Here is a 17,722-nt window from a genome sequence, read left to right as displayed (position 1 = left end):
TTTTGGCTTAAGACCCAGCTCTTTTCTGAAATAGGAGCACACCTCTTGATTTTTCAGATTTGTCTTCTGTGTTGCTCTCTATCAAAGGGATATACCAAATGTCACCATGGCTCAGTTAGCACCACTTTAACCTGCGGGCTGAGAGTTTAAAATAACCTTAAGAAAAGAGATTGAAGGGAGCAGACAATGAAGAACTTGTTCTAGACAGCTGCACTCCATGGAAGTTAATTAATATGCCAAATGTTAAGTTTATCTTTAACTACCTTGCCTATTCCTAAAGAAGTAAGCACACATTTTACACTTCCTCTCGACGTTAGGGTACCGCTGTGGTGCCACATTTCCTGAGCCCCACCGAGCCTGGAGGCACCCGACGTCCTTTGCCATGTTGGGACTTTCTGCCAATGGCCATGTTGGCCCTGCAGCATTCCTTCTGGGGAACTTCAGTTTTGACAAAATTGGGGTTCACCAAACTGAAGCTTCTTCCACTCCTGCCTGGGTGGGGATTCTCAGAAACAGTAGCCACTCTGACCCAAATGTTTTATCTCAATAAAAGGACTGGAAAAAAATGACAGCCCCTCCCCCCAAATCCCAGCAGGCTTTATGGCTTCAGACAGACACTGCATTCACAATGTTATAAGTTATGAACACCAGTTGAGGGTGAGATTGCTCTTGTCTAAGTTTAACTGGCTAAAGGTTAGCAGTCTAGCCTAAACCAGTCATCTAGTCCCCCTCTGTAATCAGTGGGGAAATATAGGTAGCTCCAGAAGTGATTCATTCCTCATACCCAAATCTGTCTAAAGATGGGATGACTCACTGACTGCTAGGGGGTTACAGTTGGGTGAAATTATTGTGCTGCTGCATGCTGTTTGTGCTGGCCTGCCCTCATAACGAAGCTGTAAACTACCTACAGGCTAGGCTGCATCGCCTCTCGTTCGGAGCAGGGTAGGAGCACGCACCTGGACAGTCACGGCAGCTCACAGGACAAGTGCTGGCAGGTTCAGCTGCCACAGCCGAGTCATGTGGCTGAACCCTTAGTACCAGCATCTGTTTGTAAAACTGGCTCTGAGATACTTCTGATAAAAACAATTATGATTTGGAAAGGTTGTGAGTGCTTTTGAAAAGTTACACCATTTCAAACAGCTCAAGTTATTACCAAGTATCTTAGCACCCCATCTTCTTGACTGCAGCATCACGTGGCTCTTTCTAGCTGCGATTACTACCAATAATTAATTAATTACTTCATTAAACATACCAAGAATCTTTGAACCTGAAAAGCAAAACATCATATAAAGTCAGTATCTAGTCCCTACAACTTCATTAAAATGATTCTCACATCAGCTTTCTTTTACCTCAGAAGCTCATCAGAATAGCGGACCCATCCCAACTATTTATAAGGAACCCAAATAGTCTACATGATCTTTCACTTTATTCCTGATGACTTTTTCTTGCATCCTCCACACAGTTGAAAACCCCATCATCACAGCTACATCTTCTTCTTCCCACAGTCTGGGAGCTTTCCCGTTCACTTCATTCCTCATGTTTTTAATTTTTTGAGAATCCTTCTTGAATTGATTTCATTTTCACCTCCTCGTTCAGCTATGCTGGCTTTGCCCTTACTTCTGATGGATTTGTTGCTATGCAGCACACTTCTCCCTATGGAATACATCCATTTATGTTTGAATATTTTGTGTTTCTGTTGCACCATCCCACTTGATTTCACTCAGAACCACCCGTGTTTACTTCCTGCTCTGATGGAATTTGTTGGCTTTGCTTTATGTTTCATCCTTGGTCACAGCGCCAAAGGTGTAATCCTGGCCGTGCAGACACCATCGGTTTGTCTCCAGCTATGTCTCTGAGGTTAGTCATGGCAAACAGAAGTGCTAGGGAAGGCTGGGAAGGCTGCAGGAAATGGACATGACAGGGTTCTTAATAATGGGAGTATTTGTACCGGGCAATGTTTATGTTTTGCAGTCATGCCCAGGACCTTATCATGCTACATACTATACACCTACAACAAAACACAACACTTACTTACCCAAGGCCAGACACACCACATACTGTAAGTTCCTTGCAGCACTCCCTCCTCCTCCACTGAACTGTGAACTTGGATGAAGACCAGGCTTGAAGCAAAATGTAAAGTGGAAAACTGGTGTCTTTCTTCTCTTTCTTGTCCAGTTTCAGTAACTGAACAATCCTAAATGTTTGGATCTTTTTTATCATCTGGATCATAACTTTGTTTATAGAACCATGAAAAGATTTTGTTTGAAAAATAATATACCTAGATACACCTTGAAAAGATACATACGTGGAAGAATGTTGAGTAAAATCAATAGAGAACAAGTACAGGAGTCCTTGGTCAGTGTTTGTTTTAATTTAGGAATAAGCTAAATCATTTTAAACTGGACTTAAGCTGGAAATACGTATTTGTGATCTATTTAGAAGGATAAATACAGGATTATTTGAAATGGCAGAGCATTCATTTAGATGAAAAGAAACCCTGTCCTCTTCCTTTAACCTACTGGTATGTATTCTACTTATGCAGCAGGCACGGGCCTTGAAGCTGATACAGCTATCGTTGAGAGGATGAGCTCTAGCGAGCGGTTTTAGAGTCCAGGTCAACCACCGCCTCTTCCCTAGCAGGCCTCCTTTCACAGCAGTGCCCACTCCTTCATCACCTCCTGCCACACGGACAATAACCTGAGAAGATGCCCAGGGAAGAGCTAAATCACTAAAGCAGGGCTGGAGGTGCCCAGGGTGTTTTATTTTGTACTTCAGCACACTTGAGAGGCTGGATCTGCAGCTGACAGATGGTAACTAGCTCAACGGCAAGGCCATCGCATTTGATAGGAGGAGCTCATTCCGTGGCCACATCTCAGCTACATGAACATTTCAGAGTTTCAGATCTTTTCAGTTGGCTTTCTGTTGAGCTGAAACCTGTGGCAAGTTGACTTGAACTAAACAGAGGGAGGATTGCTAAAGTACTGTTGTGCACACGGAGGTTTGCAGCACTTTTGAATCAATTTTATTTTACAATCAGAGCAATATAAATAGATTTAAATCCCTACTTGTAATTAAAACAACACAGTTTCCTGTGCCTCCCAACTGCAGGCAGGGTCTGAGTCTTATTCCGTGAGGAACCATCCCTTTTGCAATTTAATGCAATCTCCTCAGAACTTGCCAGCTCTGCTAAACCATTAGATATGTTGTAAATGCATTTCTTAGGGTATTCTGAGGAAAGTGGGCTGATAACTTTGGAAGCTCTTTTTCATGTTTGGTTTATTTGAATCTATGGGTAAGCATGGGTGGGACTTACATGTTATGCGCATGATGAAAGAAAGACAGAAAATAAATCAAATTATGTAACTTCGGGAATTAAACATTCCCCCAAATTCTTTTTCCTTGTTTCCTTGAATTTTGCAGGACATAATTTTTTATTGCACGATATTCATTTTTTTCCATGAGAAATTTGCCAGATTATCCTATGTACTGCAGATTAATCAGCAGAGTTAGATTTTTATGTACTCCAGCATTTGTACAAATGTTTTACATATGAGGACTGTTGCTAATATTGGCCTCTGTCCTCAAGTAAGACAAGATGCTGACATAATACAAAACACACTGATTTATTTTGTAAATAAAGATCAGGAGAATTTACTTGTGATAGTTTGAGATCAAGCACAGGTAGCTGTAAATGGGGATTTTAGACAAAGTGGCCATGGAAGAAAACTATCCTGTTGGATAGTGCATTATGAGACTTTGTGTCAGCGGGCAGAGAAGTCCTCTTACCATCTCATCACTTTGTTTCTGCAATGGTTTTAGAGTGATACAAGATGATCTATGAATGTCTCGTGCTGTGGAGGAATGAGATGGTCTTTCTTCCAACAACTGTAGGGTAGTAAAGTTATATGATCTAAATAACTGAAAAATCAAGAAAATTGGAGCCTCCAGACTATTAGTCTGTTTTGGAAGGTTACATTGAAGGCCTATTCTCAGAAATTACTCAATTTTCAGCCTCTTTCTAGTAATTGACATCAAGGAATTGAATCATTTTCTGTAACGGGAAGGAAGAACAGAGACTTATTCTCGCTGCCACTACAGCAGATGGAGGCAGCTCAGGGAGCTCTTAAATGCAGTGGATGCCTGAAGAGTCACCTCAGCTTGTGTTTGCAGCTGAACCCAATAGACTACATCACCGTTTGATGTTGGTTGACTTTTGTGTGTGATAAACTGCTTCTTAAATTTACTTTCCTGCAGAAAAAAAATGTTGAGTGAGGGCTGGTCCTCAAGAAGTGAGTGGTGTGCTGCATCTTTCCAACAAGTTCTAAGAGATACCTCACTGTGCTGGGTCCCCCACAGAACTGCTTCAGGTGCGTTTCTTTTTTCAGTCCTGTTGCTGCAAAGCTTGCCCAATTTGCTTTCACTGGCCTGATGTTTTTTTAATTTGGCCACACTGAAGTTCTAGAAGGTTTAAACTATACTTTACCATGAAAAGATTTGTGATTTGGCATTTTATTTTGCAGTAGCTGTGCTCAGAGCTCTTTGCAGACAAATAAATTGTCACACCACAGCTCTGAGAAACTTACCATCTAAAAGACCTAAAACCAAGGAAAGGATGATGTTACAAACAGGTATCAAAGAGGAAAACAATGAAAAACGATACGCTAAGTTACGCAGGAAGAGCTATGTACATGAAGAAGGACTGGAGAGTTGGCCTCTAATCTAGTAAGCCTCTGCTTAACTATGCAACTGATTTATTTCTTGACTGTTTGCATTATTAGTTTTTAGTTTCCTTGGGGTAGGGACAGATAAAGATTGAGCAGAAGGATGTAAAACCTAACTGGAAACATTACTCAGAAAAAAAGACTGTACAAGAATGAGGATAGATAGAATAGTGCCTTGTGTAACGTGATTAGCACATGAATGAGTTCACTGGAAATGTAAATGCAGAAAGGGACTGTCAGAGGGGGCATAAGATGAGCAATTCAAACCGGGGAATAACTGTGGAAGTGGCGAGTCCTACTCACCAATGAGGAAAACAGTGATGTAAGAAGAGGTTGGGTTGGCAGGAAGGAGTAAGAGCAGCATTGCCCTCAGCATGCTCAGCTGCATGCTTGCCTCTTTGTGCATGAGTCTAAATCTTGGCTCTGGTTGGTTCAGCACTGCCTTATGTTGATCATCACCTGATGAATAATTATGTGTTTTTGTGGGTAACGGTCAATGACTGCTACTCTCTGGTTCTTGCTACAGCCTATGAAAAAGAACATAAAATTGGTGGTCCTGTGGGGCTCTTGATAATTGAGGTGAACTGTGAGACCCAAACAATCAAAGCTCTTAGATCTTTTTAATCATATTAATTGCTGAGGCAACCCAACTCCCCTACAAACGTGCAAACTAATTTTACAGGATTTTATGTTCTTTCAGGAGCTAGACTGATTTCTGGAGATGGATATATGTAACTGACTTTGATCTGGAGGTTGTTTTTCTCTGATACTGTTTGTTTTTCTGGTATATCAGAAGTTTTATCGGCAAGTGTAAAGGGCCAAAATTCTCAACACCTTTTTTCATGGAGACCTCCCTGGACTAAGCTGCCTGTTACATCAATGCTTGCAAATGAGCTGAGTAGTCCTTTCCTTTCCAAGCCCTTTTTTTTCCCAGGGATGGGGCATCTACCACCTCTCTCTGCAACATTCCACTTATGTGAATTAATTATTTTAGTCCTGCAGGATAAATCCAGGATAAATATGGCCCAATCGCTAAATGTCCCCCAAATTTGGAGGTATCTCTTTGCAGGGTAAAGCTAAGCCCTGTATTTTGCTTATTTGTCTGCTGTTGACATAGACTGTTCTTTGTCAAAAGCTCTTGGAGATACTAAGTACTTTTGCAGTTCTGTGTTCAGAATGCACCAACAACTACAAAACACCTGAAAAAGCCTTTTTCGAGTTACTATGTTTTTGCAGAGTTTCTTTCCAACACCTATTTACTACCCAGAGATGAATCCAAAGAGAAGCAGTGAATCAGTAAGCTATGGACTTTAAGAGGTTGCTTGCACCAGACAGTCCAAGAACAGGAGCTTGCAAGTCCTTATTTCTGGAAGAAATCCACCAGACTTCATAAAATGTGGGACAAAGGTGCTATGTGAAAAATGACTTAAAACCGATGTTCTTAAATGCTAAGCTGGGCTGTAGCCCAAGGTTATTCACAGGCTACGATGGCTCCTTCCTCTCTAAGGCAGCAACACTAGCAAAGGCTTGCTATGGAAGATCAACCTCCATAGAAAGGGGGACACACAAATTGTCACCCCTTTCCAGACTTGCTTCGTATCTTGCACTGACACAGGTCAACCAGGGCTTGTGTGGGGAAGGCTACAGGTCAATGATGATAAAGTTGCTCTTGGGTTTTTGTGGAAGAGCCTAATCTGCACAGCAAGCATCAGTTAGCTCTACCTCCATTTCTGTTCAAATGCTGGCTGGTGAAACACTTGTGTCTGAGCAGGTTAGACCATACCAAAATGATAACTATGCAACTGGAATGCATTGGTCTCTGGTAAAAACTCACTGTATGCAACCATTATTTCTGCTGCTTTCTTCACAAAATACATGCACAGGGAATTAGCATCATATATTGAATTCGTCCTGTGGAGTCCAGTCAAACAATGGCTTGTTAATAAGATTCTGGAGATAATGTTTTTTCCAAGCAGAACTTCAAACTCCCTGCCGCTTTGGACACTGGCTGTGATGAATGTGGTATTGCCTGCAGCACACTGTAGCTTTTGACAGTGAGTAAAACCAAATATAATAGTAAAGACTGGAAAAAAATACTACCCTTCAGAAATAAACTGTCCATCTTTTCAGCCATATTCTGAAATGAAAAATATCAGAATACTGTGGAACAGCCCTAGCCTCATATATTTCAAATTTACTGATACTGAGAGCTAACAGTTACCGTGCCATCTCCTCACATGATGTTCTGCCTAAGCTCTCAGCCAGGGGTCTGGGTACAGCCCAGGGAAGCGTTGCGCTTTCAGATGTTCACAGTCTAATATCAGCCTCACTCACAGAGAAATTAATTCCCTAGTGGGATTGTAGCTTTAAAATAATAGTACCCTAATGGAGACAGAAAAATAAAAGTATACTTTTTCAAAAAAAATTAACTTTCAGAGCGGTAGTTTTATTTGTATGCATTCAAGAGCACACAGGTTCTTTCATAGGAATATAAACATAGAAACTTAGAAACATCCATACCAGATCTGACCAGTACTCCATTTCAAAGGAATCAAAAGCAGATGCAAGAAACTTCACAGGAGGCAATGACAGGACAACCTGCTCCCAGGAGAAAGTTTCTTCTTAATACCCATCGATGTAATGTTTGGCCGATTTCACAATACACCAGGGCTTATATCCCTTAGAAAAGTAATATACATATATAGAACAATCTGTATTTCTTACTTATAGATTTCTGTACAGTAATATTTACAATATATTGCAAAGATTACAGTCCCTATCTGATGCCTTTATTGCAAATACTTGCTTCCAGGCCATAAAAACCAGACTTTGTACCTTTTGCCTGTTACACTACTGCCGCGGACATTGCCCCTTGTCACAGCACTGGAGCACCTTGAAACACTTTGGTCTAAATAGCAGTTACCACTGCACACTTGCACCACATTTGACTATTTTAGTTTACACAGTTCTAGTCAAACAAAATCAGTTTATGACTTGCCTTTGCCCTCAGCCCCAGTTTTAGGCTTCCCAAAAGACTGGAAACCCAACTCCGTTGCTGAAACTTCTGTTCATACCGCAATGGCCCACTTTACCACAGTTTATCACTAAAGCTGAAAAGCTTCCAAAGCATGTCTTTTATAATCAAATAGTAAAAAAAACCCTTCAGAATTTGGGGGTTGGGGGGGAAGATAGGTAGTGACTAACATTAGTGAGTTTTTCTCATTTTGAGAGATATGACTGAAAGACCCAGCAGAAGGAAGGAAAAGCCTTTACACGTAACAGTAACAGGAGCTGAGTGAAGCCCAGAGCTCCCACTTTTTGAAAAAACACTGAATTACCTGTTCCCAAGATGTATGGAGAAAGAAGGATTGTCATCTACTGTTGTTCTGGCATACTGGGAAAGGTAGGTTATTAGCTTACCCAGAAGGTATTATTAAATAAAGGGAATCTATAGCTTATCAGGCAAAGATCTTAGGTCCACATTGTCTCTGAAGCCAATGATACCCGGGAGAGCTTGGGGTTCCTATCAGTTTGAACAAAGCCAGGGAAATTTTGCCACATATCAGTGTGGAAAGTCACCACAACCCCACTGAACAGTTCATAAAGACAAAAAGGAGGATTAAAAAAATATTCAGAATAGGGCCAGTTCTGATTTCACTAACCTCTGCCATAAAACCTTCATCGATTTTGAGAAAGGCTGATGTTCAGTACTTTCAAGAAAATTAAACATATTCCTTCTGAACATTGAAAACTCATGACCAATCCATCTTTCATCTTAACTTTCAAGAGCTGCTCAACTAAAAGTGCAAAAACAAACAGAAGTGTGAAAATGAAACCAAAAATTTCCTTGGAAAAAAACCAAACCAATTCTTTTCTCCTGTGGTGGGGCACTGATTTGTAACGCAAAAAAAAGATTTTTGCTGAACTCTGAGCTGTCTACAGTCATACTCATTTTCAAAGAAAAGCAGTCCTTAGCTCTGACAAATGCATATAAATATTTATGTGGTACAGCACCTTGCAAAGTGAGCATGAAAAGAACAGATACGTCAGGTTGTGTTCCTGACTAATAAACCTAGACTGCATCTCTTAAAAACCTGCACCGTAAGTGCATAAATCTTATCATATTAGCAGCATCTTGGGTTGGAGTTTTCTGAGAATCATCCTTTGATAATAATGTAACAAATACACATGGAAATTTCATTATTTAACAAAAATATCCCCATGTGCTACCTTCCCTCTAAGTTTGCAGAAGCTCACTCATGCAAACTACTTAGTTTTCTCCCAGGTGGAAAGCGGGTTCAACAATTATTTTATCTGGAATTGTTATCCATCTATCTCGACAACTTCAGACATGTAGACCTTAGTGCATAGCACTAGAAAATGAAGACAAATGCCCTGCATTCCCAAACGGTTGCTGTAATTGAGAACTAAGCACCCAGGGACTGACAAGCCCATTTAAAACATATGGAAATGCAACCCGGATGATCTTTCTGTGAATTTAACTGATGTCAACTAAACCGCTTGATGAGCACTCCAAGGGCAACTCTTTCAGTGCGCAACGTTGGCGTAGGTTAAAATAGGCAACCGTTCCTCCTACCGCCAATATTTTACTGAATCCTCAACGCTCACCTTCACCCTTTCTGCTCCTCCAGATGTATTTACTGAGAGCAGCAAACACTTGAGAAACACAGCTCAAGTGCTCACTTGAGCTCGGCATGCACCCGGCTGCGCCGGCAGCTGTTTTGGGCCAGGAGAGGCAGCAGTGGGAGCTGCTGCAGCGCGGGCAGGAGGAATGCGGAGAATGAAAACTGGTGTTTCTGGACTCCTCACACTGCAGGTCTGGTGGCCAGGTAAGCCGGACACCAGGCCACCACATCCATGGTAACACAAAGCAAACTTTTAACCTCTGCAGGACCCTCAGGTCAAGTCACTGTTACGCCAGCGGGGCAGCTATCACAGATGGGCATCGGTGCAACTGAAAGGGAAACTGGCTTTGGCTTGGATTGGGGTTTGGGGTTTTTTTTTTGCATTTTTTTGTGGTTTGCAATGTCCACAAAGAAATGCTTTGGGGCAAGGCATTTTCTAGCGAGCAACAACTTATTGGGGTAAGTGACTGAGGCACAGCCAGCAAATTCCATGAGTTATTCTAGAGGCCTCATTCACTACACTGATGATCCAAAGTACTTTTCATCAGCTTTTAAAACACATTTAGCTCGGCCAGTCCAAATGAAGCCCTTTATTGATGATATTGAGTACGTGCTTATCTGCACTGGGGACTCATGCCATCAGGACATTTACCTGGCACAGCTGTGCCCTGACATGCCTTCTTGCCTTGCAGTGCAGGGATGCCGTCCTGCACATCCCAAGCACAGCCCTACTCCAGACCCATGCTAGGGAAGCGTGGCCTTACATAGCCTGGGATAGTTTCCTAATGTGATCCTGTAAGCCCACTGCTCACTCACAGTGCATAAAATTAAAGGTGTTAAACCACAAGCTGCCAAACCTTGCAATGTTTGCAATGTCACAGTCGGGGACATATGGCAAACAAAGTGGAGGAGCCTATGTACATGTGAATTGTACCGTTCTGCAGCAAGGTGGTAACAGTGCAAAACCCTCCCTCATTTTTGACTACCTGTTTCTTGGAACCATGCTCCTGAAAGTATTTTGGGAAGGGTTTTAACGGCTATTCCTCCCCACTGGCTGAGCAAGCTGTGTGACGGAGCAAACTAGATGGATACAAGGTACTCCAATTTGGCTTGAACGCTCTCAGAGAAAGAGAGGCTTGGCAAGGATTTAGCTTACATGTTTGCCAAGTATCCCAGATAAAGCTGCCACAGTTAGTCCTCGCCAGCCAAGCAAATAATGTCTAAAGATGTCAGGATGAGCCCTGGTCAAACAGCCCTGGTAAGACAGAGCCTTTGAACGTCCAGGTGGAGCCTGTCTGCCTGCAAGGAAACGCCTGACCCAAAGGTCATTGCCACTTCGTTCCCACTTTCTCCCCCCATCCCTGTCAACAAATTCATTGCTGGAAAGAGACTGGTGCACAACACGGAGCTTCTGTCACAGCCTGGAATGGCATCCTGGGGCCGTGAGCTGATGCTGAACATTATTGTGGATGGCAGCTGCTGCCACGCTTCGCTTTTCCAGGAGCTTTTGTTTCCTGCTGCCTCGCTGGGGCACGGTTCACAATCTCCGCTTGTCATCGCGCTCTGGGACACCCCTGCGCTTGCGACAAGAGCGAGGCTGCCAGGGGATGGGGGTGAGGGTAGGAGGCAATAATAAAAATACTAAACTTGGACGAAATAGTCATGAGCCAGATGAGGGAAGAGTTTCTTCCTGCGTCTGGTTTTGTTCAACTTCCAAGTCAAGGATTCTGCAGAAAGAGGGAAAAAAAAGTGTCATTTATTATTTATCACATCAGACAAGCATAAGGTGATACTCTAAAGCTTTTATTCAGCTGCTTATGGCTATTGCCAACATAGTAAATTCCCCTCCCAGGAGATTTCCACTTGAATAATGAACATCCATTTAAGAATGGTGCTGAAACTCAAGGCTGAATAATCTTGATTCAACCCGGGAAGGAGGACGCAGAGTGAGCTCCCTTCTTTAGAGACAAGCAGGACTGACAGCGAGAGGGGCTGAACTTCAGAGGTGAATCCCGGCAACGTCCCACCGAGAAGGAGCAATGCCCATCTCGCTGAGGACCTTGGTTTTCTGAAGCTCACAACCCACGCTCAGACTCTGCAGTCATCACTCTGATGAAATGTGTTAGGGAACCTGATCCTTCAAATAGCTATTTTATTTACATGGTGCCCCACCAGGTCCCAGAGAGCTCATGAAAAATTAAATGGAGAACATAAAATATGAATGGGATGATCACTGGCCCATAAAAGCTCTGCAGTTCTTGAAACATATTTTGCACATAATGAACACTGGATTTTAGAAAACAGGTTTCTGCCTCTTTTTCCAAAGAAGGTGCAACAGTTTTCAAGCCTCAGTGTAAAATGAGGAACCTTCAAGGATGTGCCTGGGAGCACCAAGGAGAGCACATCGCTCCCCCATGCAGCACAGGAGTCTGCTGCCCATTAGTAACCAGTAAGCAAACTAAACAGAGCCAAATACATGGATATAGTGAAAACCCATAAATGTCTAACTTGATGCTGCATTGTCAGAGAAAGCGTAGGACTGAAAGAAAAGATGAACATTTGATCAGAACTACAGGACTCATCTTGCAATCACGTGGTGATAACAACTCTCAGCTTAAATTCTGCCCAGTAAACGTGATATTTAACTTGCGGTAGCTCTTGATGACTCTTCTCCTTTATTCTGGGTGCTGTGTACAGGTATTTTTAGCTGACCTTTCTGAACTTTCTGGTTCTGTGGCCTAAATTGTAAGTACGGTCTCAGTTTTCAGAAATTACCCTGGAAGCAATCACAGCCCTACTGCTGAGGTCTATCAGCTGAGAGTCAGCCCTTGTCTGCTTAAAAATAGGTTTATAATATGGACCTTATGGATTAGTGTTTCCTAGGCTGCCAGAAATTTTCGTGCCAAAGGAAATTGCTGCCAGTGTAAAACACTCCCTTGTTCTAGGTATTAAAATTATTGCAGAATGACCATAGACTTGAATAAACTTGCTGTTTACTTCCTGGAGGTCTTTTCACCACCCTGTTAGGCTATGTACTATGAACTGTCATTTTGTCTTAGGTGTTAAAAAAAAAAAAAAAGCCATTGGCCAAGTCCGTGTGAGGTTACACTGGCTCAGCCCCTGGAAAAGAGCTTCCCTCCTCCTGCCCTTGCCTTTGCCCTGGTGAAGCACCTCCTCTGCAGAGTGCCTGCTCCCTGGGGTGGTCACCAGCATCTCCGGTCTCAGCTGCAGCGCCGGACACGCTCAGCACCATGCAAGTGGATGGGGAAAGGGCCGACTGCTCCCTCCTGAGCAGGCTCTGCGGTGACAGCTGTGGGTCTGGCCCTGGACCCTAGCCCCAGCAAGGGCATTCAGGAGCAAACCGGCTTTTATTTTGTTTTCCTTCACGGAAATGTGGTTGTTTTTGTCACGTGGCTCCTGCTTGTGGTGAAATCCGCCTCCCAACCTCTGCGTTTAGCAAGGCCGGCAGCTGCAACGAGCTTCACAAACTGCCACCTGCGTCATATTGTTTTCTGTATCTCCCTGGCCTTTTATCACAGAAGGATGAGCAAGGAGAAATGATTAGCTCAGGAGAGCCCTTTCTTCTCTCCAAGGTAATTTGGGGAAGGATCTGTCACATAACAACACTTCTTGAAGTTGTCAGCCGGATACCTGACAACCTTTCTTATCTACAAGGGCTTGAAATATTTGTGTGCAAATGGCTCGCTTGCTCTCCCTTCCTCCTTCCTCAACCTGCAGGAAGAAAATACGCTTTTGAGAAAAATTTGAATTTTAAAAGTGATCGAAAATTCACATAATTAAAACCGATATCAAGTAAGTAAATGGATTTTTGCATTATATAGAGGAATCGGGAGTGACAGCCCCACATGCCTGTAGGAAAGAAGCTCAAGCACTTCATTTCTCCACGTTCATAAGGCCCACAAGTTCTACCAACAGCTGTATCTACACTAAATGATGTTCTTCTCATGCACCAATTACGAACTGTCAGAAAATATACATGTAATCCTTCATATCAAGACCTACTCATGCAATTTTTAAATACCACACTGTAAGCTGCGGTACTTATCCTAAGGGCTTCATGTATTGGAAGGAGAACAAACTGTTATCTACTAGATCATCAATACCAAAGGCTCCATGAATATAGTTCTTTTTCAGGAGATCAGATGCAAAATACACACTGCTTTTATTAAAACCAGGATATCGGCTTTTACCAGGGTTAAATTTGTTCTGCTTCCATCTGGGAAGTAACTGATTTCCAAGCCTCGATGCCACACATTTGTATTCATTATCTTTAGTTTATAACAGTGAAGTACCCCTCTAACCAAGGCAAACCGCACAACTGATTTCCAGCTACCAGTGCCAAACCGCACCGCAAAACCCACTGCAGAGGAGCCAAATCCACTACAGTCAAACGGGACAGGAAACTTAAAGCCTGGGAAATGCTAGGGGGTCACCTGGAGCAAACTTTTGTGGTCCCAACAGAAAGCTGTGGGGGAAATAAGATTGCTAGCAGGAGCACTGACTCAGCTTTGCTTTCCCGATACCTGGGGGTGCCTACGTATAAGGGGACGGGAGAGAGAGTGAGGAAGAGTAAGGAGGGGAAAACTGGAGCAGTATAGTATAAATACAGTGTACTCCCAATCAGTAATAGTTTCAGTTCAGTCTGTTATTTAAGCAACTGTAATTAAGGGTTGAATGCTTGTTCTAAGTTTTTTTTCTAGCATGTAATATAGCAGAAATTAGAGAAAACAAGCTATTTACAAAGCAGGAATCTGCAAAGGACAGACATCCCTCATAGACACCGACGCTTTAACTTCATGAGGGGGGGTGTGTCTGATCTAAATCTGGCGAGCTGCACGCAATTATTTGTTTGTCTTCTGGTCTTTGTAACAACACGGGTTTCTGCTTTGCATAAAGACCACACTGGAACATGTAGTATACAAAATACATTTTCCTTCAGCCCTTCACGAAAAGACTAAAATAAACTAAGAGAAGCCAACCGCTCGCCAAAGAGGAAAGAGCAATACACGAATCGACAGGGCGAGGCTTTGCACACACCTTAAGTTCACCAGGCTGCAATGCACGCTGAAAGAAGCCATCATGCCAGTTCCTGGATCACCTTGTTCGTCTCCTTGGCTTTCTTACACGTGTACAGCCACTTGATTATCCGAGCGTTGCGCTCGATCACGGAGGTGCTGCTCGGGACCTGCTCTGTGAGTTCGTCCTCCAGCAGCCCCTCATCCCCGCTGTGCCTCGTGAAGTCGCTCTCGGATGTCGCCACGCTGATGCTGCGGATCTTGAAGGAGACGTTGTCGGACACCACGGAGAAGTTCTCTCTCCCGAGGTCCTCGATGACCTCCTGCTCCAGGCCGCAGTACTTGAAAAACGTGTCAAACTCGGAGAAGGACTTGGAGTAGCGAGAGCTGATGTCCGACTGGGAGCGATGGAGACCTCTCCTCTTCACCTCCCTGGCCTCCTCAGGAGGTATACTCGGTTCTGAGGGCCTCTCTCGCTCTTTCGTGCACCCTGCCCCCGGGGCTCTGCTGCTCACGGCGGCGGCGGCGGCGGCGGTTCGCTCCGCTCCGCGGCCGCTCGGCTGACGGTCACCGTCTTTTGCCGAGAGAGGCTCTTTGCCCTCGGTGGCTGCGGCGTCCTCCATCACTCTGGGCATCTCCGGGGAAGCCGGCCGCTTCTCCTTTACGGACCCTTGGAAGATCCGCCTCACCAAGCTCCCCCGTGAGCCGTCCTGGCTCTGACCTCTCCCGAACTCGCATTTCTGGCGGTAAATCACCAGGGAATCCGGCCGCAGCTGCCTCTTGGGGGTGCCGCGCCTGGCGATGGGGGGGCCGTGCTGCAGGGGGGCGCGGCGGGCGCACGCCGCCTTGGCCAGCTCCAGGGGCTTCGCGCCCTTCCCTCGGCCAAAGCCCCCGCCGCCGCCTCTGCCCTCCACCGAGCAGGTCTCGCTGCCGCTCTCCGAGGCCGAGCTCGGGACGAGGACGGGGTCCTGCTTGGCGCCGATCGCCCGCTGGCTCTTGACGTACTTGGCCTTATCGGCCGCCAGCCTCTCCACGGCGCTTCTCCTGCCCGGGCTGCCTGCCTCCATCTGCCTGCGGAGGTACTCGGGCCCCTTGTTGAGGAGCCGCAGGGTGAGGGGGGAGTGGAGGTCGGAGATGGCGTGCATTCCCACGGCCCGGGAGAGTTCAGTTGGCATAGCAGTTCCAGGGACGCGGATCCTGCTTCCAGTCCCGGGAGGGGAGGGGGGGGGGGGGGGGGGAGCAAAAAAAAAGGCAAAAAAAAAAGAAAAAAGGACTGGGAAGAGCAAAGCCCGGGCGCTGGAGGCGGCAGCTGCGCCCCTCCGAGGGCCGAGCTCCCCCGGCGCGTACCCGCCGCTGCCGTCGGGGCGCCGCGTGTGCGCGCCGCCGCCCGCCTGCGCGCGCCTCCCGCCCCGCCGCCGCCGCCCCGCGCACCCGCCCGCGGCTGCGCCCGCCCCGCCGGCCGGGGCAGCCAATCCCGCCGCCGCGCGCCGGGCGCGTCACGGCAAGCAGCGCGCGGCCCGCCGCCCGCCCGGGGCAGCCGCCGCCGGTGGGAGGGAGGGGGGCGGGTGAGCCGCCCTGAGCGGGGCAGCGGCTCGGCCGGCGCCGGCAGGGCGGGGGGATCGGGGGCTCCGCGGGCACCGCCTGGCAGGGCGGGAGCGCAGGGCGCCGGTGCCGGGGTACACCGGCGTTTCCTCCCCGCTGCGGCATCTTCTCCCGGGCCGCCGCCTCGGGGACGGGGCGCTGGGTTAGGGCCTGGCCCGGCGGACCGCAGCGCATCTTCCCCGCGCCGGGGGGTGGGGGTGTGTGTGTATGGGGGGGCGGGCGACGGCGACACCCCTTGCACCTCCCCCCCAGCAGCCTTTACACGAGGCTTCAGCGCCCCGGCGTACCGGGTGCCGCGCTGACAGGCACTTCTGCCGTTGTCCCTTTTGGGAGAGGCGGTGACCCAGGCTTCCAGCTGCACCGGCAGCCCCGGGGAGGCGTTCGTTGGTTCGTGGCCCGCGGGTGTGCTGCGGCGGTGCCCGCCGAACGTGTCCTGGAGCGGCGGAGACCCGAACCGCGTGTTACAAATCTTTGCCCGTCAGAAAGAGAGGGCAGATTTCCAAAGGGGCAGCGTTCCCGTCGGGGGCTGGCAATTCGGAACAGGCGGGACAGAGCCATTGGCTGTAATTTAAACACCTGAAAATTAGAGACCTAAGTCATAGGTAATCACCTGGGGCAGTCTGAGCGCCCAGCTTCCACTCATGTGATCTCTAATAGCTGTGGTCTCTAATAACTGAGTTATAGACAACTTCTTGCATAGAAAACAAAAGCCAGTTTATATCTGCAAGGTTTTTCATGCGTAGTTGGTTTTGGGGGTTTTTTTTTTGGTTTTCTTTAAATTTGTCTATTACTTCTGTGGGAGTATAATATCAGAATGCTGTAGTGGTGATTGACTCATACTTGATCTTTACAATCACTGAATTGTGGCAAACAACTTTTCAAAGGGAGAGAGATGGGCTACCGGCTTCCCTGTCCTCCTTACCAAGTTTCAGGGTACACCATTCTCCCACCAGGAACAATTTGCTCAAAGCTGTGCGGCTGGAGAAAAAACACACTAGGCATCATTAGTGCCAAGAAAGTGTAAGTCAAATGTTGGGTACCCATCCCCTCTGCGTCCCCTGGGAGCAGGCGGCGGGGGCCTGGGCACCTCTGGTGCACGGAGCCACTTTGCTTTGGGGTGGGAAAGCAACAGCTTTTGTGCTTATACCCCCTGCCAAGGGTGGGGATACCCAGACTGAGCCCTGCTATGATGGCTGCACCCAGACGCCGTGTCGTCGCCAAAGGGTCGAGCCACACAAGTGGCACCAACGTTATCCTCATTCAGACAGAAGAGGGTACAAAGTACTCGAGTATGATCTGAGCAGCTGGGTTTTCAGTGGAACTGCACTCCTCTGGGCACGTGCCTGCCTTTTGTGGGGGTATTTCCACAGTTTCTCTGTGCTATCAGAACCGTCCTATGGTTCATAGAATCACAGAATGGTTTGGGTTGGAAGGGACCTTTAAAAGTCATCTAGTCCAACCCCCCTGCAATGAGCAGGGACATCTTCAACTAGATCAGGTTGCTCAGAGCCTCGTCCAGCCTGACCTGGAATGTTTCCAGGGATGGGGCATCTATCGTCTCTCTGGGCAACCTGCTCCAGGGTTTCACTACCGTCATTGTAAAAAATATTTTCTTGCCAATATGGTTCTACTGCTGGTTTTCCCCTTAATTTTACATCCTCTTTGTTCCTAGACATGTAGGTCTGAACTCCAGAAGCCCCTTAGCACATGCTTCTGC

The 17,722-nt window shown here is 46.3% G+C and overlaps 1 protein-coding gene across 1 annotated transcript; it reads right to left on the bottom strand.

The window, feature by feature from the left end:
• Positions 1-7,146: 7,146 nt before the first annotated feature.
• On the bottom strand, positions 7,147-15,798 carry FAM110C (family with sequence similarity 110 member C). The gene is made up of 2 exons (XM_052810060.1): positions 14,426-15,798; positions 7,147-11,094 (listed from the first exon to the last, which is right to left on the bottom strand). Exon 1 carries the CDS (start codon positions 15,576-15,578, stop codon positions 14,466-14,468), a length of 1,113 nt encoding a protein of 370 aa, XP_052666020.1. The 5' UTR covers positions 15,579-15,798; the 3' UTR covers positions 7,147-11,094; positions 14,426-14,465.
• Between the last annotated feature and the right edge of the window lie 1,924 nt (positions 15,799-17,722).

The sequence above is a fragment of the Harpia harpyja genome, chromosome 15 (genome assembly GCF_026419915.1).
Source record: "Harpia harpyja isolate bHarHar1 chromosome 15, bHarHar1 primary haplotype, whole genome shotgun sequence".
Lineage (NCBI taxonomy): Eukaryota > Metazoa > Chordata > Aves > Accipitriformes > Accipitridae > Harpia > Harpia harpyja.
Note: the sequence above shows the minus strand (reverse complement) of the source record. Positions and strands in the feature narration are given on the sequence as shown.

Coding starts and splice junctions, on each gene's coding strand:
- FAM110C (XM_052810060.1), bottom strand. CDS start 15,578: ATGCCAACTGAACTCTCCCGGGCCGTGGGAATGCACGCCATCTCCGAC.